Source organism: Cherax quadricarinatus, chromosome 66 (genome assembly GCF_038502225.1).
Source record: "Cherax quadricarinatus isolate ZL_2023a chromosome 66, ASM3850222v1, whole genome shotgun sequence".
NCBI classification, from domain to species: domain Eukaryota; kingdom Metazoa; phylum Arthropoda; class Malacostraca; order Decapoda; family Parastacidae; genus Cherax; species Cherax quadricarinatus.
In genome coordinates, this window is record NC_091357.1 from 22,169,183 (window position 1) to 22,191,313 (window position 22,131).

At 42.1% G+C, this 22,131-nt stretch overlaps 1 protein-coding gene across 10 annotated transcripts in view; it reads right to left on the reverse strand.

Moving 5' to 3' along the window:
• Axn (protein axin) overlaps positions 1 to 22,131 on the reverse strand; it is a 68,304-nt gene that overhangs the window by 39,369 nt on the left and 6,804 nt on the right. For 8 of the 10 annotated variants that reach the window (XM_053798945.2, XM_053798944.2, XM_053798935.2 and 5 more), the window contains 5 exons: positions 19,577 to 19,795; positions 6,296 to 6,518; positions 5,037 to 5,242; positions 2,958 to 3,349; positions 2,334 to 2,632 (listed from right to left, as the gene is read on the reverse strand). In XM_053798945.2, coding sequence (XP_053654920.2) covers positions 2,334 to 2,632; positions 2,958 to 3,349; positions 5,037 to 5,242; positions 6,296 to 6,417 — 1,019 coding nt within the window. In that variant the 5' untranslated portion in view covers positions 6,418 to 6,518; positions 19,577 to 19,795. Of the gene's footprint in view, positions 1 to 2,333; positions 2,633 to 2,957; positions 3,350 to 5,036; positions 5,243 to 6,295; positions 6,522 to 13,646; positions 13,829 to 19,576; positions 19,796 to 22,131 lie in introns of those variants that run through there. The other 2 variants (XM_053798938.2, XM_053798943.2) reach the window with 2 other exon arrangements.

A 22,131-nucleotide genomic window follows, 5' to 3' on the forward strand; every position in this document is an offset into this window, starting at 1 on the left:
AAGTAGCAAAACAAAAGTAATTTATTTACAAGCAAAAAACTAGAAAAAACTGGGTTAATCTTCAAACAGTGGACTTTAAGCGATGACACTCAATAATGTCAACACTAGCACCTACTGCCAGGCATCACCAACACAAAAACTGCGTTCAAAGCTTAACTTCCCTTCACTTGACCATACAAAAAAGTTTTGTTCCTTTTGTGCTTTCTTCATATGGTCAAGTGTCTTCATCAGTCTTTCCTTTCCAGCTTAGCTTTATCATTCTCTTCAGAAATTTACCAGGATTGCATACTCCACATGTCCCAACATTAACTTTTGTTTTAATTTCTTGCTAATAAAGTATACCTGTAGCATAACTGACTAGCTTCAACTTATTTCTCTCGTAACCAGTCCTGAGGTCGAGGTTCCTTGGAAACCACCTGATCACCTAGGCTGCTGTTGCCTGCGACCCATAGGAATACATGGCCATCTTAGCCTAGCTGATCAAACAACCTGCATAACATGTCCAGTTTCCTCACGAAAACTAACCTTGTGTAAAAACACGAAGAACCATAGTATTTTGAGGATTGATATATAGGAGGGATCTGCATATATTGCACCTCTTTTCAATGTTCCATGTTTTCCTTGGCTTCAAACTGAGCCATTGTTCATTATGTTCCATGCGCCGGCGATTGTCACCAGTGCGTGGAACAATGGCTCAACTGAAGCCAATGAAAATGTGGAACACTGAAAAGAAAGCTATATACGAGGAACCCGCCTGTAGTTGTTTGTCATAGATGTGAATCACCAACTAATACATACTGCCAAATTAAAATTTTACAAAATTCACTAAAATATGTATGTTGTCCCTTTGCACAAAATGCAAATTCCAAGAGAAATGCTACAAGAACTACTACATGAAACAACTGCTTTATGAGATACACACAATACATTACTGATCTGTATGCTGGTGATCTGGCTTGCAGATAAGACTGAGGTTTACTGCAGCATATATTCATAACTAAATGATGAACAAATGAATATTTGTGAACATTTCAATACTTGCATGTAAAATATTGTGTGGCCAAATCTACAAATCGGTAACAAAGTCTTCCAATGTGACTGTTTAGAATGTGAGATAAACACAAACTACAAGCGCAAAAACCTTGTTTCTCTCATTTATAATCAACCTTATCATCATCAGTTTGATTTACATAAACTTTTGTAATAACAATAATAATAATTTCTTATTCACTACAAAAAAAACTGCAGAGGAGCCATGGTATTTTGACCAAACAAGTCCACATAACAAGCCAGTAACTGCAAAAACTTACTGGACCTAGGAAAAATTAGTATTACAGCAATGTTACAAAAATTCAGAAAAAAAAATCTAAGAACTGAAAAAATATTATGTATATCTTTGGAATGGGAAATTTGTATTAAAAAATTATACCATTAGCCACTGTGTACAATATTTTGTTTAGGAAACAAATATTTTGTAACATACGGACTGCTTTCCACCAAGGAAGGGTGATCCGCCAAGGCAGTGATCCACCAAGGCAGTGATCCGCCAAGGCAGTGATCCACCAACGCAGTGACCTGCCAAGGCAGTGATCCACCAAGGCAGTGACCCGCCAAGGCAGTGATCCACCAAGGCAGTGATCCACCGAGGCAGTGATCCACCGAGGCAAAGACCCACCAAGGCAGTGATCCACCAAGGCAATGATCCACCAAGGCAGTGACCCACTGAAGCAGTGATCCACTGAGGCAGTGGCCCACTGAAGCAGTGATCCACCAAGGCAGTGGCCCACTGAAGCAGTGATCCACCAAGGTAGGGTGTCCATAACAGGGTGACCTACCAAGGCAGAATGATTTGCCAAGGAAAAACAATTACTGTCAAATGGCCCAGTGAAAAAAAAAAAAAGGCCCTGAAAGCCTAAATTAATTTCACGAGAAAAACTGCCAATGAAATATTGTGGTGACAAGTCACACTGTAACTGCCCACTGCCACCACCTTACACCCTCATAATAAGGCACTAAAGTCTTCATCATATCATAAGTAATGTGAAAACCCACAAACACCTTTTTTCCATGCTTAGTAACTTCAGCTTCAGTAAAATCATTTGTTTTACAATGAAAACAGAGCAACATGTTTGTAGAAATATACACCAATTTTTCTAGGAACCTCTACACATACTTGAGGATTTGAAGTGACATATGGTAACACTGTGTGGCAATTGATGGTCAATAAGACCCTTCAGTAACACTTCAAAGATCTGCTTCATACCAAGTGGCTTATCAAGCAGGCTGTGCACATGAAGAGATGCTGTCACCAAAATCTGCAGTCTAAGACTTACCCAGCAAAAGCTTCAGGTTTTCTTCTCTCGGCACTGGCACGCTGTTTGACTGTGGCTGCCAGAGCTACCTGGGTAAGCCGCAGCTGAGTGCCCGATGCACTGCCCTCGTACTCACAGTCTTCATGTAATGTGGGTAGTACTCCACCACCACCAATAGTTCCAGGACTGCCAGGAGACAAGGTGTGGGGAGAGTCCGTGCCAATGCCACCAGCATGCTGAGTGGCAGCTGCCAAGTAATTTAGGTAGCTTTCACTCTTCAGGAAGCTCGGATACGTGCTGCGTTCTATCTCCACCTCAACCTACAACAAACAAATTAGTATGACTCCACTTGCATTTATCTTCCAGAATAAATTTTAGAATGATACAGCCTAATACTCTTACTACATGTTGGTACACCTTAAAAACTTTCTTACTCTTAAAAAAACCAAAATATAATCTTAAATCTTTCCTCATATTCAAGATGATCCTTGTCAGTGAACAAATCTTATCCCAAACAGACTATGAGAATTACCAAATTTAAAATTAAATAACAGTACAATACACACGTAAGATCATCAATCGAATTTTATCTCTGAATAATATACAAACGTGTCCAGTGGTAGACAGAGGGTATTGTACAATTACCTCTCTCTGTGCAGCATCAAATATATTGTGGTCAATGTTGCGGGCATTGATGCGATCATTGACTAATTTGTACGTCTTTTCCGTGACCCGCACGGCGTAGTTCCTGATGAATTTCTTCCAGATGATGGTCACTAGCTGCGACGGGTCCGGGTGATCAGACTTCCTGAGTCCGTTGCAGGCGAACCAGAAGTTGAGCGACTCACAGGTGCCACACTCTTCCTTGAGGTACTCTTGGAAGAGGTGCACTCCCTGGGGGTCCTCTAGTAGGTGTAGGAGAGACTGCGACCATCGAATGGCAGGCGGGGTCGAGCCACCCTCACCGCCACCACAGCAGGGAGAGCCCGCCTCCATTGATCCTGTGCCTACTGCTGGACCATCACCTCCACCCTCACCTGTTGCAACAATTCAAATATAAAATGCCACTTCCTTGTGAAAGCATGAGAACTATAAAGGGAGAAAAAGAGAAGGAAATAGACAAGATCAGAGCCTAGAAGCAGTGAAGGGAAGGAGGAATAGTGTGATAGAGGAAATAGGGAGGATGAGCAGGAACGAGAGATAATATGGTGGAGTGGAAGATATGGAGGCAGGGAGAAAAAAGATAGAGGTGTGGAAATAAGGAAGGATAGGTGGGGGAATAAGGAAGGGTAGGGTAGGCCAGTGCTTCATGGACTAGCTAAGTGTGAGAGAGCTCTCATCTAGGTAGTCAATGATCGCGGTAATTTTTATCCAGTTAGCTGGACTTGGGTCCTGGAAATGGGAAGTATAATGCCTACACTTTAAAGGAGGGGTTTGGGATACAGGAAGTTTGGAGGGACTTCTAAACTGTCGTATCTGAGCGCCTCTGCAAAGACAGTGATTATATATTAGTGAAAGTGTTGAATGATGATGAAAGTATTTTTCTTTCTTTTTGGGCTTTTCTTTCCTTTTAGGTTACACTGCCTCGGTGGGAAATGACCAGTGTTAAAAAAAAAAAAAGGTAAGGAGGTGGAGGAATAAGAATACGGAGGCAGAGGAATGAAGACTGAGAGATGGGGGAAAGAAAGGACAGGAAGGGAGGAGGATAGGGAGGTGGGGGAAACGAGGATAGGGAGGTGAACCATTTAGGACATGTAGGGGAAAAATAAGAATTGGGATGTGGGCAATAAGGAGGCAAGAAAGAATAGGAAAAAAGGGAAAAGATGGGACAAGGGAAAGAAAAGAGGAGGAAGAAAGATATCCCACTTCCTACTTGGACCCAGAATATTTCACACAATAGAATCACCATTGGGAGCAAGGGGCTAGAAACCTCTTCTCCTGTATATATTACTAAATTTGAAAGGAGAAACTTTCGTTTTTTCTTTTGGGCCACCCCGCCTCGGTGGGATACGGTTGGTGTGTTGAAAGAAAGAAGAATCACCATTAGTACCATTAAAGGTAATTTTTTGTTTTACCTCAACACCATCTCCTACCAAGGCAAGGTGACCCAACATAAACACATTCACCAACATTCATTCAATCTCTGTCTTCCAAAGCCCTACTAATGAAAAGTCAATTAAATTATATATATTCCAGAGTATAATGGAAACAACACTTTTATACGGGTGTGAATATTACACGAGAGGATTCAGGGCACAGAAATTAAAAGGCAGTGTGGGGTCACCAAGGGTGACCCCAGACTGATGATGGGGGTAGGGTGGAAGATAGGAGGGATAGGGCGTCATACCAGGAATGGTGGAAGGGAGGATGTAATGGATACTAGAGTTTTGGGGGCTTACTTAAGTATCCAGGCAGCTTGTGCAAGCATGTTAGATAGGAGTGAATGGAGCCAAGTGGTTTTTATGACTTGATGTGCTCTTGGAGTTTAATCAAAGTAATGTTTATGAAGGGACCGAGAGAAACCAGTTAGCTGGACTTAAGTCCTGGAGGTGGGAAGTATAGTGCCTGCATTATGAAGGAGGGGCAAGGATGCTGCAGTTTGGAGGATCACACAAACTGATGTCAACACACCTCTGACAAGACAGTAGGTGGGCGACGGTCGGAGAGTAAAACAAAAATAAAACTGCTAGTGATGTTAGCTTAGAATTTATGACCTTATCTCACCTTGAAAATGTGTGTAGGGATGATGGGATGTATAAGGCGAGAGGCAGTGGGAGGTCTTTCCCCAGTCTCCTGGGGGGTCCTTTCCCCACTCCCCAAATTGCGGGTGGTGGTGGTGGTGAGTTTGCGGCATGTCTTCCCCACCAGGAACAGGCGGCCTTGGGTTTGGCCTCCCGCAGCTTTCGTCTCCACCCGCATCCTCCCCATCACTGATGACAAATATTAAATATATTTAATATTATTACCCCTCACATTATAACAACAGGTGAACGAAGCACAGACAACCTTAAACGGCTCTAATTATACATAATGGATTCAAAACAAACATGACAGCATTCTTCCTTAACATTCAACAGGAACTGATATTTCCTACCCTATATCAGTATTACAATGTAAATAAATTACCAATAAGCAATGACATTATCAAATACACTTTGGCAAGCTTAGCAAAACCTTTTCTGGAAAGCACTGAAACTATCTGAAATTTCCAAAGATAAGGGTTTACACTTACAATTACTTTATCCCCACACCCTAGACACATACTATACTTCCACTATAGGTATTCAATGTTTTTTTAAAGTGGGTTGAGAACGTTGCAGTTTGCTGGGCCAAACTGGGCTTTTTTTTTATATTTTTTTTTGTCAACAAGTCGGCCGTCTCCCACCATCAGCCATCTCCCAAAAGGTGCAATGACCTAAAGAGAGGAAACTTATTTGCACTGAAGAAGTGTACAGACATTACAAATTGAGTGACCCTCCATAGTGTAATATCAGCACCACCACCTCAAGAGTACAGGCACTGTACTTCCTACCTCCAGGACTTAAGTCCAGCTAAGTAGTTTCCCTCAACACTTCCCTCACACTTGCTTACTGGCTGCTCAAGCCCCTACCACTCAAAATCTCCTTTATACCCTCCCTCCAACCCATCCTGAGACAACCCATACTCCACTTTTTTTTCATCCCCGATTTACACACACTGTAAATGTTCAAACCACTTCAACCCAGCCTCAACCCTCTGAATTATACCTTTAGTAATCCCACACCTTTTTCTAACTGCCATGCTCTGAATTCTCTGCATAATATTCACACTACACATTGTTCTCAAGCATGACATCTCCAAGAATTCTTTTATATTCATGGGGAAGATATAAGCCCATAGGGGTTATACTGCACCAGGGAAAGGTCGTTATTTAAATGGTTTGATCCATTTAACAAATAATAACTGAAATAATAGTAATAACCAAAGGTTTTCAATCATTTGACCTGTGTTGTGTTTGGGGGGTCTGATGTGAAGAAGAGGCCGATGTTTGGGGGGCGGTGGTAGGGTCCCCAGCCTGCCCCCCAGAATAAGCTCCTGGGGGGGGTTCGGCCGCGCTGCTGCTCATCTGGCCAACACCTTGGTGCTCGTGCCGCTGCTGCTGCCGCTGCTGCTGCCGCTGCACTGTCTCGCTTCACACCGCCAACACACCATCCCGACGCCTCAAACCTGCTAAACAAAACTTACTTTTAGAATTAAAATTAGTAATACATGTTATAATATTCTATTTATTATTAACACATCGGCAGCCTCCCACCAAGCCAGGGTGGCCCAAAAAAGAAAAACTTTCATCATTCACTCCATCACTGTCTTGCCAGAGGTGCACTTACACTACAGTTATAAAACTGCAACGCAATAGATGAAGACAAAATTAATGTTAAATACTGTACATTACCATATACTGTATTATTATTATTATTGTTCAATGCACTGGTCAACTCCCATCGAGCTAGGGCGACCTAATACGAACAACGAAAGTTTTTCTTTTCGCATGTAGTAATTTGAACAGGAGGACTTACTAACCCCTCACTCCCAGTATTTTAGCTACATCTTACGATGTGCATGGCTTGGGGAGGAAGGAATTATTATTATTCTTACTATTATTATTATTATTTTTTTAACAAGTCGGCTGCCTCCCACCGAGGCAGGGTGACCCAAAAAGAAAGAAAATCCCCAAAAAGAAAATACTTTCATCATCATTCAGCACTTTCACCTCGCTCACACATAATCACTGCTTTTGCAGAGATGCCCAGAATACAACAGTTTAGAAGTATATACGTATAAAAATACACAACATACACCTCCAAACTGCCAATATTACTATTATTATTATTACTATTATTATTATTGCAGTATTATATTCATATCTGTGACCTGTAGTTGTGATATGTCTGTGATCAACTTAAGGGCTTTTCTACCCTACCAGCTCAGCCTTTGGCCAAGCTTCCCTCCTGAATGACTGTTCAACCAGGCTGTTGTTAATCAAATCTGAGAACGAATGGGGCTCAAACCCATGGCAAGCAAGTCCTAAAACTCGTAGACCTGCAGCTTATAGAGGACTTTAGCCAGAGAATGGTAGTGTTATACTGGTGGAAGAGTCTTCTGTAAAAACCTGCATTTGCAGTCAGAGTAGGATCCATGCTAACCTCCTTATGGTGTACACAAATATACCTACAGCTGGATGAATCTTATTAGGCCAGTACGGTGAAGGGTGTTGCACGAATCATGGAGAAAGCATCAGTGTTTGCTGCTAGAGAATCAACAACCTAGAGTTTAAATTCTATCAACAGAGCTGCAACACAACAAATGGGCACAATAGATGGAACAAGTATCTCTCTGACATTCCACATGTATGACTCAAACCTATTCAGAAACTCCATGCATATACAAGGGGAAAAATTTGGAACTCCCTGCCTGATAATGCCAAAAGTTCCCAATCAGCCAAAATCTTTAATAATTATGTTAAAAAGCACCTATTAAATCTCAATCAAATCTGACACAACTCAATTGGGGTAAGTGGAGAAGAATCCTTCCTCTGTAAGTCATATGTCATAAGAGGCAACAAATGCTGGGAGCAAGCTGCTAGTAATCCCTTCTGCATAAATTATTAAATTTACAGAGAAGAAAAACTTTACATTTCTTCTTTTTTGGGTCACTTGCCTCACTGGTAGACGGCTAATGTGTTAAAAAAAAAAAAATTATACAAATGTTGTACACTTACTTGTCTGTAAATTTTCAAGCTTAGATTTCAACCACTTCATAATATGCATGTCACTGAGTCAATGCAATTTCAATGTAATTTATCTGATGAATTCTTCGTTTGCACTCTGTCCACTGAACTTATCACTTAGTGTATTCCATAAGCTATATTAACTTAAATTTTATTCTAGATCTAGAATTAAGTAGAGTGGAACCCTGAATATCGGCCGGTGTGTTTATCGGCCGAATCGTATTTAGGCCGATTTTTGGTCGGAAATTCTACTCCATATTTTGGCCAGTGCCTCGCAAATCGGCCATATTATACGCGTCAGCCCACCTCCCACTGGGACGCAGCACATAGGTGAGTCAGTCTCCCTGTGTCTCTCAGTGAATAAGCCTATACACTGAGCATTCATCCAAGCATTTCCTTAAAATCCATTGGTTGTTGTGCTTGTTTATTAAGTGTAACTGTAAAATAAGCCACCATGGGCCCAAAGAAAGTTTCAAGTAAAGTTGCTTTCGTAAAGAAAGTGAGAAACACGATAGAACTGAAGAAAGAAATTGTAGAAAAATACAAGGGTGGTGTGCGTGTGTTCCAGCTTGCCAGGATATATGGCAAAAACAAATCAACAATCACTTCTATCCTGGCAAAGAAAGAACAAATCAAGGAAGCTGATGTGGCAAAAGGGGTAAGCATGTTAACGAGAGAGATCACAAACAACGGAAGATGTGGAGAGAGGCAGGGAGTGTAGCTGGCAGGCAGGGAGTGTAGCAGGCAGACAGGGAGTGTAGCAGGCAGGCAGGGAGTCTAGCAGGCAAGCAGGGAGTCTAGCAGGCAAGCAGGGAGTGTATCAGGCATGCAGGGAGTGTAGAAGGAAAACAGGGTGTAGCAGAGAGGCAGGGAGTGTAACAGGGAAACAGGGAGTGTGGAAGGGAGGCAGGGAGTGTAGCAGGCAGGGAGTGTAGCAGGCAGGCAGGGAGTGTAGCAGGCAGGCAGGGAGTGTAGCAGGCAGGCAGGGAGTGTAGCAGGCAGGCAGGGAGTGTAGCAGGTAGGCAGGGAGTGTAGCACACAGGCAGGGAGTGTAGCAGGCAGGGAGTGTAGCAGGCAACCAGGGAGTGTAGCAGGCAGGCAGGGAGTGTAGCAGGCAGGCAGGGAGTGTAGCAGGCAGGCAGGGAGTGTATCAAGCATGCAGGGAGTGTAGAAGGAAAACAGAACGTAGCAGAGAGGCAGGGAGTGTAGCAGGGACATAGGGAGTGTAACAGGGAAACAGGGAGTGTGGAAGGGAGGCAGGGAGTGTAGCAGGCAGGGAGTGTAGCAGGCAGGCAGGGAGTGTAGCAGGCATGCAGGGAGTGTAGCAGGCATGCAGGGAGTGTAGCAGGCAGGCAGGGAGTGTAGCAGGCAGGCAGGGAGTGTAGCAGGCATGCAGGGAGTGTAGCAGGCATGCAGGGAGTGTAGCAGGCAGGCAGGGAGTGTAGCAGGCAGGCAGGGAGTGTAGCAGGCAGGCAGGGAGTGTAGCAGGCATGCAGGGAGTGTAGCAGGCATGCAGGGAGTGTAGCAGGCAAGCAGGGAGTGTAGCAGGCAACGAGGGAGTGTAGCAGGCAACGAGGGAGTGTAGCAGGCAACCAGGGAGTGTAGCAGGCAGGCAGGGAGTGTAGCAGGCATGCAGGGAGTGTAGCAGGCAGGCAGGCAGGGAGTGTAGCAGGCAGGCAGGGAGTGTAGCAGGCAGGCAGGGAGTGTAGCAGGCATGCAGGGAGTGTAGCAGGCAGGCAGGGAGTGTAGCAGGCAGGCAGGGAGTGTAGCAGGCATGCAGGGAGTGTAGCAGGCAGGCAGGGAGTGTAGCAGGCATGCAGGGAGTGTAGCAGGCAGGGAGGGAAGCAACCCCAGAGAGGGCTTTGATATGTGAATCCCTTATGGAGGGGATTCACCTTGCTAACAATAATCAGTGCTCCTCCTCTCCTCTTCCCAGTCTTCCACAAGCCAACAAGTGTTTTCAGTAAAGGTATGTAACAGTGATTTAAATGTTCATTTATTTTATTTAGTTCTCATTGTTTTCTGTATGTAAAACTATAATTAGTCTTTAAAAAATGTATTTTTTGTTAATATTTTTGGGTGTCTGGAATGGATTAATTGTATTAACATTAATTCTTATGGGAAACATTGCTTTGAATTTAGGCCTTTTCGAATTTAGACCGATCTTCTGGAACGGATTACAGCCGATATTCGGGGTTCCACTGTAGTTAGTAAACCTTATGATTAGGCTGCCCAAAATGTATCTGTAGAATCAGTGGCTTTCTCAAGAACCTCATACAGGATGGCTCCACTTATTTGGCACTCTCTTTTAACTGTTCCGTGGTTTTGCTAGTTTTCAACTGAGTCACTGTTTATTACGTTCAGTGCTTTTACTGCTTTTCCTCCATTTTTATACTACAGCTGCATAAAGGAAGGGTGGCCAGCGCTATACTTTTAGTGTCGTATGTACTGTGTATCTATTTTACTTTATCTGTTATTTTTTATGCCTAGCTGTACTGAGCACTTAACCCTTAAACGGTCCAAACGTATATATACGTTTTTCCAACATTTGAAAGTATGTAAAAAAATGTAGATCTTCTTTCTCGTTTTACATTTAAAAATGTGTAAAAAAAACTTATCTACATTTTTTTTTTTTTTAAATATGTAAAAAAAAAAAACGTAGATCTACTTTTGTAGCACTACGAATTTGAACGTCGATCTGTTTGGACCGTTTAAGGGTTAAGGGTTAATATACAATAGTTTAAGCACATCATCAGGCATTTTAGTTGCATTCGATAACAAAAAACTACTCTTTTCTACTCAACGGTGATTTTCACTTATCACACGGGGTCGGGAAATTAAGAGCCGTACAAACATGGCCCTGCCTGTGTAGAATCTGTTAATCGATGTTATGATATGATCAAATTCACTTAATGACCTACCTGTTTAATGACTGCTCGAACTTATGACTAGCTCTCCAACCTCTGTACTGTATGTGTATTTTACTTTTTTATAGTTCTTTAACCCTTTGGGGGTTTCGGACGTACTAGTACGTCTTACGACCCAGGGTTTTTGATGTACTAGTACGCCTAAATTCTAGCACCCTCAAATCTAGTGAGAGAAAGCTGGTAGGCCTACATATGAAAGAATGGGTCTATGTGGTCAGTGTGCGCAGTATAAAAAAAAATCCTGCAGCACAGTGTGTAATGAGAAAAAAAAACTGACTGTTTTTGAATTAAAACAGCGACTTTGCACTGTATTTTCGTATGGTATTTATTGTTGTATTCTACTTTTCTCGGTCTCATTTTATAGAATGGAAGACATATTACAGAAATTGAGAGGATTTTGACTGGTTTTACAATGAAAAGTACCTTGAAATTGAGCTCAAAGTAGCAGAAATGTTTGATTTTTACCAAAGTTCAAAAGCAAACAAATCATGCCAAGCGTCCAATACACGTCAACTGGTGAGTCTAATATTCTTTCACAAGTGTGCCGATATTATTTATACCATTTCTACACAAATGCAGTATTCTGCATAACAGTAAATCTTATTTTTTTTGTATTGTAAGAATAAAAATTCAAAGTGGAAAGCCAAAGAAATATAAGAGGGGCCTGGGGATGTGACTAACGAACAGAGAACTTGTTATTTTAGTGCCAGGAATGTCTTTCTTGTTTATTCTGGACCCTATTTGGAAATTGGCATCTTTTGAAATGTGTGTGAAATTGGCAAAATTGCTAAATTCTGACCACTGTATTGGATAGTTGAAATCGGTAAATGAGTGATTTCTTGTACTCATTCGATAGAAAAAATGGAGTTCTAGCGAAATAGTTATGATTTTTATCGACTAGTACACTGGAATTGGCCGAAAATAGGGCTCAAAGTGGGCAAAATCGCCGATGTGTAAACATCGTCGAGACCACTAACTTCGCGAGTGCATAATTCCGTAAGTTTTCCATCAAATTTCATACTTTTGGTGTCATTATGATCGGAAAAAGATTCTCCATCTTTTCATAAGAAAATATTTTTTTTTTTTTTTTTTGAAATTTGGCCGACCCTGAAAACAAGTCTCTGAGAGGACCTGTCGACCCCCAAAGGGTTAATGATTAGTTTTATTTTTAATATACTTAAAATGTTATAAATGGTGCAATGGTGACATTAAAACAATATCTAAAGATGGATGACACAATCCCACTACCAGTACAGTATGCCTGAAATATCAGTAAGGGGCGGCTCCTTGCTTAACAACAGATTCGCTTACCAACCTACTCTTAGGAACGGAATTCATTCATTAAGTGAGGAGTACCTGTATGCAATTATTTCAATTGTATAACAACTATATTTGTATTTTTCTTTTAACATAAATATTTTTAATTTTGCCCCTTTCAGGGTCAAATGATAATCTTTTTCCAAAGCCAGTGAAATGAAAAGTATGAAATTTGATGGAAAACTTATGGAATTATGCTCTCACAGACTTGGAGGTCTCAGCAATATTTACGCATCAGTCAGTTAGCCCACTTTGAGCCCTATTTTTGGCCAATTCCAGTGTTAGAGCCAACCAAATTCATAGCTATTTTCCTAGTAGTCCTTCTATTCTATGGAATGAAAACAAGAAACTGCCCATTTACCTATTTCAACACCCAATAAGTGATCAGAAATCAGTATTTTAAGGTAAGTAATGTGTGTACTGTATATGCATTTTTAAGGCCTAGCTGTATTGCTCACTTAATATATGATAGTGTAAACATGTTATCAGGTTTTTATATGCATTTCAAAGTGAAAATCACTTTACAGTGATTTTCACTTTACATTGGTAACCCAGAACCTAACCTGCTGTGTGCTAACCTCACCAAACCTAAACTAATCTAGAATAACAAACACAACAATCCCAGTGACAATCAAAGTGCACAAAAGTGCAAAATGCACATCTCATGAGCTTGCCTGCTTTTATTACAAAACAGATTTAAAAACAACAAAAATAAACAAATACACACAACAGACACATATGTACCAATGTACGTTAATGTCACACTGCAATTTTTTATTTCCCTGACATTTTATGTAAAGTATACATTCATACATCAGCTGCTTTGGGGTTTTTAATTATGTTGAATAATAAATACAGTACTGTGCATCTTGTATTAAAATGTAAAACAGAACACAGTGTATAAACTCAATCTAGTGCGACACTTTGACATTAAAAAGTTATATGTATATTTTTGGTTTAGGAGTAATACGAGGTTATGGACTGAACTTTATCTATTAAATTATAGTTTTCCTTACATCAACTGTGCCCAATATGACCACACCCTGTCACTTCAAAAAAAGGGGGTGCACTTGTGTGTCACAGTTCTGTCTCCCAATAAATCATACCCCACTGATCTCCAGGTTGACCATCCTCTACTGGAAGATCGAACATTTTAATTTTAGCCAATACTTTCCGAAACGTATTAAAAAGGGGGACAATCGGAAATCGGACGACAAAGGAACGTTCGGCCATTCCGCAACAACTCTTCGATCGATGGCCGACTGGGCGACGCTAAGCAGTTTGAGCAGAAAGGGACGAACAATGCATAACCCATCCTCTTACCCATCATACAGCAGCTGTGATGGTCAAGCGTGGCTGGGCCTACACAATAACACTGTATAACCCAGGAAGCAGGAAGGGTGATGTGGGCAGCCAGGTTGGCCACGGGCACAATTCCTCCAACCTCCTCTTGTTTACCTCACTCCCACGGGACGTGATCGCGTCGGGTCTGGGGACACCTTGTGTGCGTCACTTGTGTGCGTCACCCTAGCACTGTGAACGCCCAGCAGAGGGGAGCAGCGGCCCAGCCCTCTCCCCCCCATCCCCTCTTCCTCCTCCTAACAACAACAAACGCTTTTTCCTTGCCCCTCCTCCCAATCCCCCCCAACTCTAAGTGCGCATGTAAACCCCCGATCGATGCAGACCGTATCAGTGGTGGTCAGAGCGCGTCTCCCCCCAGCCTCCTCACAGCAGCTTCCTCCCAGCCGTCACCGGACATATGGCACATCGATCCCAGGACTGCCAACTATTCACTACAACAATTATTCATTAATTATAACAACAGTGTTATATCTAAATAATGAATTCAAGCTGTAAAATAATGTAAAAAAAATTATGTGCCAAAAAGCCACTAACAGTAGTTAAATGGTATCCTGATCTTTCTCTAAAAAAAAGTAAAAAGAAGGCCTATAAAGGACTGTTAATAGGGAAAGAATTTGGGCACAATGGTTCACTGAGGGCACGAAAGTGAGAGCGAACCTGTCAGTGTGTGTACCTTGTCAACACATCATCCCCACAATACTCCCAGGACACACCCCATACCACATTGCCAAAATACCTCCAATAGCAGTAATAAAAAAAAAGTCAAGATTTGTGTAACTTAGCCAACAATTTATAAAGACTAAGCACAAGCAGTAATTAAACAAATAAACAGCAGCTACCACCAGAGCAAGCAACAGGTAACTAAACTCAACACTTTCTTTAAAGTACCTACGCCACGCGCACTGCACCAAGATTTATTTTTCCTATCAGTGCACACCTTTAATGTTGCCTGAAATAATACAGTTACATGGGGCTGAGAGCACAGAAGGCAGCAGTGTGCCCAAAACCAATAATGCACCTGCGACCACCACATCCGTCCTCTGCCCCCACCCCTCCCCACTCCCCACCTAGGCCACAGCATCTTCAATACATAATTAAGAGGGAAATGTGTTCCTGGAGGGAATGCTAGGTACTCCACAATAGGCACACGACAGCTAATAAGCACACTACACTACACTGTGATCTAGATTCATGGCAGAAGGTACAGCCCCAATATCATAAAAGACCCCTCAAAAAACTTACACACACTAAGAGGCCAGCTCTGCCTACCTGTTATTAATGTATGACAATACCCTCATTTGTTGCCTGCCTACCTGACCTCCCCCCCTTCACCACCTGCCTCCCTACCTATCTTACTGCCTCATTCTACCATCAGCCCTCCCCATCTCCTCTCTCCCCCTCCCTCTGCTTGCCTTCCATCCAGTCATCCTGCCTTTTAACCTTCCTTCACTCCCTCTCTGCTAGACTGTTCACCTATAATCTCCCTACCACCCTGTCCTTCCCTATACCTCTGCCTCCTTCCTATCCTCCTCCTCCTCCTCCTCTAGTTTTCCTCTCTTGCTTCTTTCTCTTCTATTCCCTACCCATCTCCCTGCTTTTGCCTGCCTCTCATTCCCTTTCCTAATTTTAGGTTTTCTACCGTTCTCCCTTCATATATTTACCTCTGCTCCATTCCTTCCCCCATTCTACCCACAACACATACCCTTGCCACATCAAACCCTCTTCATCCTCCCTCACTTCCTACCTGCTTTTTCATCTACCCACTGCCCCTGCCCTTCCATCTCCCCTTATTCTCTCCCCTACCCTTCATTCTCTTAATTAATAACCTTACCACAAGTAGTTTTCTGCAGGCTCAGCTGTCCATTCCCTTTATGAAAGATCATCCTTGCAAATGTAGCATTATGTCTCCTCCTTATGCTCTTCCCTCCTTTTCCACACCCCATTGGTTTATCTAATCTGTGAGCCTAGCTCTCTTCCTTCTTACCTGCATGTTTCAATCTACCTACCTGGGTTTCATAATCCTTCTAATCACCTACCTATTTGCTTACCTAAGCTCCACCTTCCTACCACCTCATCTCCCAAGTACCAACCCACACTCAAAACCACTGTACGTACCTACCTATCTTGTTTCCCTCCCTTGTAGCTCTTAAAAGGTGCTTTCTTACTTGAGTCAGTTGATGGCCACCTAAACCTGGTCAGTGATACAGCACTCTTGGTTGACCTGGTTACTGACACAATACCAACATATGGAGAACACAAGCAATGCAAAGTAAGACACCACTTTTGACCAATATTAAACATAGATAAGTGATTAAACACAAGAATAAACAGAGACTCAAACTGTGGTACATTCACATAGCAGGTTCAATGCTGCAATGACAACTGTTCACTATGATTAATCTTGGGTTCATAGGTAAGAAAGATCTGATATTTTGGCCTCAGAGATCTACTAAAGAGGGTCTCTGATGTTTCTGTCCAAACTGTTTCTCATTCAGCACCTCAAGACAGACATACCTGTGAGCAGTTACCAGGGCTCTCCTATCCTCAATGCCTAGCCTAAGGCCAAGTTTCCCTGTTACTGCCTGGTCAACCAAGCTGTTTGTGCAGATCCTGATGCAATCATAACCCTTCAAGGAAAACCTAGCCACTGTGAAGGGCCTAGACTTTTCAATATCCTCCCACTGAACTCAAATTAGTTGCAATAATCAACTGTCAATGAATAAACAGAAAGGTGGACGAGAGGCTCAAACCATGGTCTGTAAATTGACTCTCCGATACTCTACCATCTACGCTAACCCAGGCCTCTGGGTTAGCCTAGATGGTACAGTGTCAGACTATCAATTTATGAGCTGCGGTTCAAGCCCTTTGTCCACCCTTCTGTTTATTCATCCTCCCTCCATATACAAAGAGCATTACCAGCATAACCCTAGCTTTCATGCCCCTAGTTGTCTTCACAAGGACACTTAATGTGTTCTTGAGCAGCCAGGCTGTGGTCTTTATATTGAACTGCATGCTTCTAGCACAAATAGTCTGGTGACCAGGCCAGCAACCATAAGACCTGGTCTGGGACCTAAAAACCATCATATCTAAAAATATTGAGAATCAAATTGGAAAGCAAACATAAAATATAATGAATACTGAAAGTAAGCTTGACCTGTCATACTGCAGCACTCACAAGACAATGAAAGGTCAACAATACTGCCAAAGTGCACATTCATGCACATCTTCATATATCTGTAGACGTGTGCAGGGCTGTGGAGTCGGCACATAAAACCTTCAATTTCGACTCCTTTATTTGTGGTACCTCCGACTTTGACTCCAACTCCTTTAATTACACTTTACCAACTCCAGTAACCCAAGAATTACTTACGACTCCAACTCCACAGCCTTGCACGTGTGCACACATACATGTGTACATATGTACCTATGTTTATTTAACATGTCAGCCTTTTCCCACCAAGGCAGGGTGACCCGAAAAGAAAGAAAAAAACTTTCACCATCACTCATACATAATCACACACACACACACACACACACACACACACACACATATATATATATATGAGGGGAAGGTACCTAGGGATTGGCAGAGAGCATGTATAGTCCCTTTATATAAAGGGAAAGGGGACAAAAGAGACTGTAAAAATTATAGAGGAATAAGCTTACTGAGTATACCAGGAAAAGTGTACGGTAGGGTTATAATTGAAAGAATTAGAGGTAAGACAGAATGTAGGATTGCGGATGAGCAAGGAGGTTTTAGAGTGGGTAGGGGATGTGTAGATCAGGTGTTTACATTGAAGCATATATGTGAACAGTATTTAGATAAAGATAGGGAAGTTTTTATTGCATTTATGGATTTAGAAAAGGCATATGATAGAGTGGATAGAGGAGCAATGTGGCAGATGTTGCAAGTATATGGAATAGGTGGTAAGTTATTAAATGCTGTAAAGAGTTTTTATGAGGATAGTGAGGCTCAGGTTAGGGTGTGTAGAAGAGAGGGAGACTACTTCCCGGTAAAAGTAGGTCTTAGACAGGGATGTGTAATGTCACCATGGTTGTTTAATATATTTATAGATGGGGTTGTAAAGGAAGTAAATGCTAGGGTGTTTGGGAGAGGGGTGGGATTAAATTATGGGGAATCAAATTCAAAATGGGAATTGACACAGTTACTTTTTGCTGATGATACTGTGCTTATGGGAGATTCTAAAGAAAAATTGCAAAGGTTAGTGGATGAGTTTGGGAATGTGTGTAAAGGTAGAAAGTTGAAAGTGAACATAGAAAAGAGTAAGGTGATGAGGGTGTCAAATGATTTAGATAAAGAAAAATTGGATATCAAATTGGGGAGGAGGAGTATGGAAGAAGTGAATGTTTTCAGATACTTGGGAGTTGACGTGTCGGCGGATGGATTTATGAAGGATGAGGTTAATCATAGAATTGATGAGGGAAAAAAGGTGAGTGGTGCGTTGAGGTATATGTGGAGTCAAAAAACGTTATCTATGGAGGCAAAGAAGGGAATGTATGAAAGTATAGTAGTACCAACACTCTTATATGGGTGTGAAGCTTGACTGTTGTATTCTGAGCACCTCTGCAAAAACAGTGATAATGTGCGAGTGTGGTGAAAGTGTTGAATGATGATGAAAGTATTTTCTTTTTGGGGATTTTCTTTCTTTTTTGGGTCACCCTGCCTCGGTGGGAGACGGCCGACTTGTTGAAAAAAAAAAAAAAAAAAAATATATATATATATATATATATATACATATATATGTGTGTGTGTACATGAACATTTGTGTACTGTGTGTATATACATACATGTGAATACAGAGAAATGAAGAGGGATGAAAGGGTGGTGAGAGAATGGGGAATGAGGGGAAAGTGTGTGTGGGGATGGAGGGAGGGGATGAGAGGGGGCAAGAGGCAAGGCAGGAATGGGGGGAAAGAGAGCAGTGGGGTATTCCTCCAAGGGACAAGGGATACCAAGACATGCTGTGCATGTTGGGACATGTCAAGGGATGTAGAGCTGATGGCATGGAGGGAGAGAGGATAGGGGGAGATAGAGATGGGGAGATGATAGGGGAAGATGGAGAGGGCAGAGGATAGGTGGGAGATGGAGAGCAGCACAGGATAGGGAAAGGTGGAGAGCACCACATAATAGGGGGAGATGGAGAGTGGTAGAGGATAGAGGGAGATGGAGAGTGGGGTAGGAGAGAGGAAGAGAATAGGGGGAAGGGGAGAGACAAAGCTAGAGAGGGGAGAGGGAGAGGAGAAAAGGGGGAAGGGAGAGGGAGAAAGGAAAAAGAGGAGAGGGAAGGGGGAGAGGAGAAAGAGGGAAGGGAGAGGGAGATGGGGTAAGGGAAAAGAGGAGAGGGTAAATAGGAAGGAAATCTGGAGAGGCTGGGGAGATGGAAGTAATCCCAGATGGTGAAGGAGGCAGGAGAGGAAGAAGGGGTGTAAAGAATAAACACAAGGAGTTGAGAGTTAGGAGTAAAATTAGTATATACATAAAGTGAAGAGTAATCATGGTGCAGGGCCCTGGACCAGGTGTAGAGAGGCAGGGGAGGATGATGTAGGCTGGAATGGGAGAAAACAAGGTTAGAAAGAGGGAAAGGCTTAGGACAAGAGGAGTTATAAACTGAGAGATAGAGGAAGGGGGGGGAATGAGGGATAGAATGGAGAGGGGAGATGGAGATGGTGGCTGTAGAAAGAAGGAAACAGGACTGTAGGCTGTCAGTGTACAGAGGGTGGGGTGGGGTATATTGGTAGGGGATGTAGTGAGGAGGAGAGGGGATATGCAGGAGGGTAAGAAAGAGGGGTGAGGAGACAGGCTGCAGGAAAGAGGGGAAAGGGGGGGTAGACCAGAAGTCAACGGGGAAGCATTAAGGGTGTGTACTCACAAGGCTCCGCAGGATGTCCAGTTCACCAATCACAGTTTAATCGAGGCGAGCACGGGCCTGGCCTCCGTTATATCCATTGTTCCACAAGCACACAGGATTACATGGGCTAACCCACGCCCCCTCGGAGGCTCAGGGTTCAGTAGGTTGTGGCACGTGAGCTCAGTCAATCACAGATGTTGGGTTCCCTCTGGACCCTCTTCATCTACACTCTGTTTACATCTGAAAATTATTAATAGTTAACCACAGTCTCAGATGCTGGTGCTAGAACTAAGACAGCAGTATTATCATCTTGATGTAAGCTATAGTACCGTATGTACCTTCTCTTGTTATTGCAACTTCATCACCCACAAACAAAAAAACAAAAAAGTCAATAGCCACCAGCACCCACATCCATTTTCAATAACTACCCAAACACTAAGGTTCAATATTCTACTCGTAGGCACGTAAAACGAGCCTAAAGCGATCAACATAAGGGCGAGTGTGGCCACCCACCCTTAGTGAATTTCGTCGTACCATTCAGACGTCGCTTTTCACGAGGGCTCCCCACTCGACGTGCCTATTATGGCCCTGAGGACACGACACAAGCCGGTGCATTACTGGTGGCTGGCAAACATAATGCACACTCCACCACATATATTAAACCTGACACAAATTTGATTCCACATTGGCAACCTCTCTGCAACACCCATACAAGAGCCAGGATCTGTGACTCGACCCCTGTAACCACATATAGGCGAGTACACCCCTACACACACATACACCCATACCCCCAGACACACCCACCCATATCCACCCACATCCTCACCTATACCCCCCACACCCAAACCACTCACATAATCATACCTACAAAGAATTTGCATAATTTCAAATCCCATTTATTCCATCGTAATTCATTTACAAATTTACACACACACGATTGGATCAACACATACACACTACCTGCCAATAATACACCAACAAGATACTAACACAACCATTAAAAAAATATTTCAACATCTATAAGTTTCATAATATGTAACAATATACACAATTGTGAAATACTTTCATAAATCTGGGATAAAACAATGTACAAAACTCTCTGGGGTTAGTATGAGAGTTTGTGTTAACTAGTGTGAGAGCAATGATGCACTTTCCTCTCTCCTGCATACTTCACTATAATGACACCCTCATCTTTGCATTATACTTTTTATACAATATAGAACAATGCTGGTCATAATCTATACCCCTGGTCCAAGCCTGACACCCCACACGCTATATCACACCCACACACTACCCCATACCAGCACTACACAGTACATACCCACACTCCTACTAATATCTCTTAGCTACAATAAAAAAAAAAAAAAAAAAAAAAAAAAAAAAAAAAAAAAAAGCAGCTTTACCAAGATTAATAAAATATTTGACATTTTTTAAGTTTCCCCTCCCACCAGTACATTTTTTAACCCCTGGTGGAAGTTTGCCTTGGGTTTAATGAAGGAGAAAATGTGCAGGTAGAATGTTGGGTTTGACAATGATGACAGGTATCTACCCATCCAGCAAACTATAACAATGCTTCTCATGCTGCTGCCTAGACTCCTCTATGTTTCTTCTCAGCCTTGTATGCTATCAAATTATATCTGTATTATAAGATCAAATTCAATATATAATCAATTTGAATGTATGACTACTGTAATTAATTTGTATGGCTCAAGAGAAATATTAAAAATATTTTTATTATTTTTCTTAACCTCCATTACAGCCTGGGATAAGACACCATCACAGCTCCTGGGATACCCACTATCCCAGCCTAGGGAAGTCACCATTATCATCACAATTAGGATACTCACTATCCCAGCCTGGGGTAGAGTAACCACTACCACAAGAATACCCAATATCCTGGACTACCACCACTACTCCTGGGATACCCACCATTACCACCCCTTGGTTATTCACTCTCCCAACTTAGGACAGGGTACCATCACCACTCCTGGTATAGTACATACCATCCTAGTATAGGATAGGGGGACTCGCTGCCCTTTCTATGATAATAATAATAATGATACCACCCTTCCCTAGTAACAATAACTTATTACTGTAATTTAATACTACTGTAATACTACATTTTTATCTCTAAAAAGTATACAACTGTTACAAAATTAGGTAACATGTATTTCAAACTTTGTGGAAATCTGCCTAAAACTAGCACTTAAAACTCTTAACATTATACAGATAAAGTTTTAATACTTTTATCTGAATGGCAAGTTTAATACATTAAAATGAGGAAACATGAATACACAATTGGACTGAATTTTGGTCATAATAATTATCCATGGGAAGTGGAAAAGAATCCTTCTTCCATAAGCCATGCATGTCATAAGAGGCAACTAAAATGCTGGGAGCAAGATGCTAGCAAGCCCTTCTCCTGTATGAATTACTAAATGAAAAAAAATTCCTTTTTGCTTTTAGATCACCCTACATTGGTTGGAGATGGCTGGTATGTTAAAAAAATATATTGGGGATAAAGAGTGGTGACAATAAATGAAGAAGTATGAGTGCTAACAGGGTATGATTAAAGT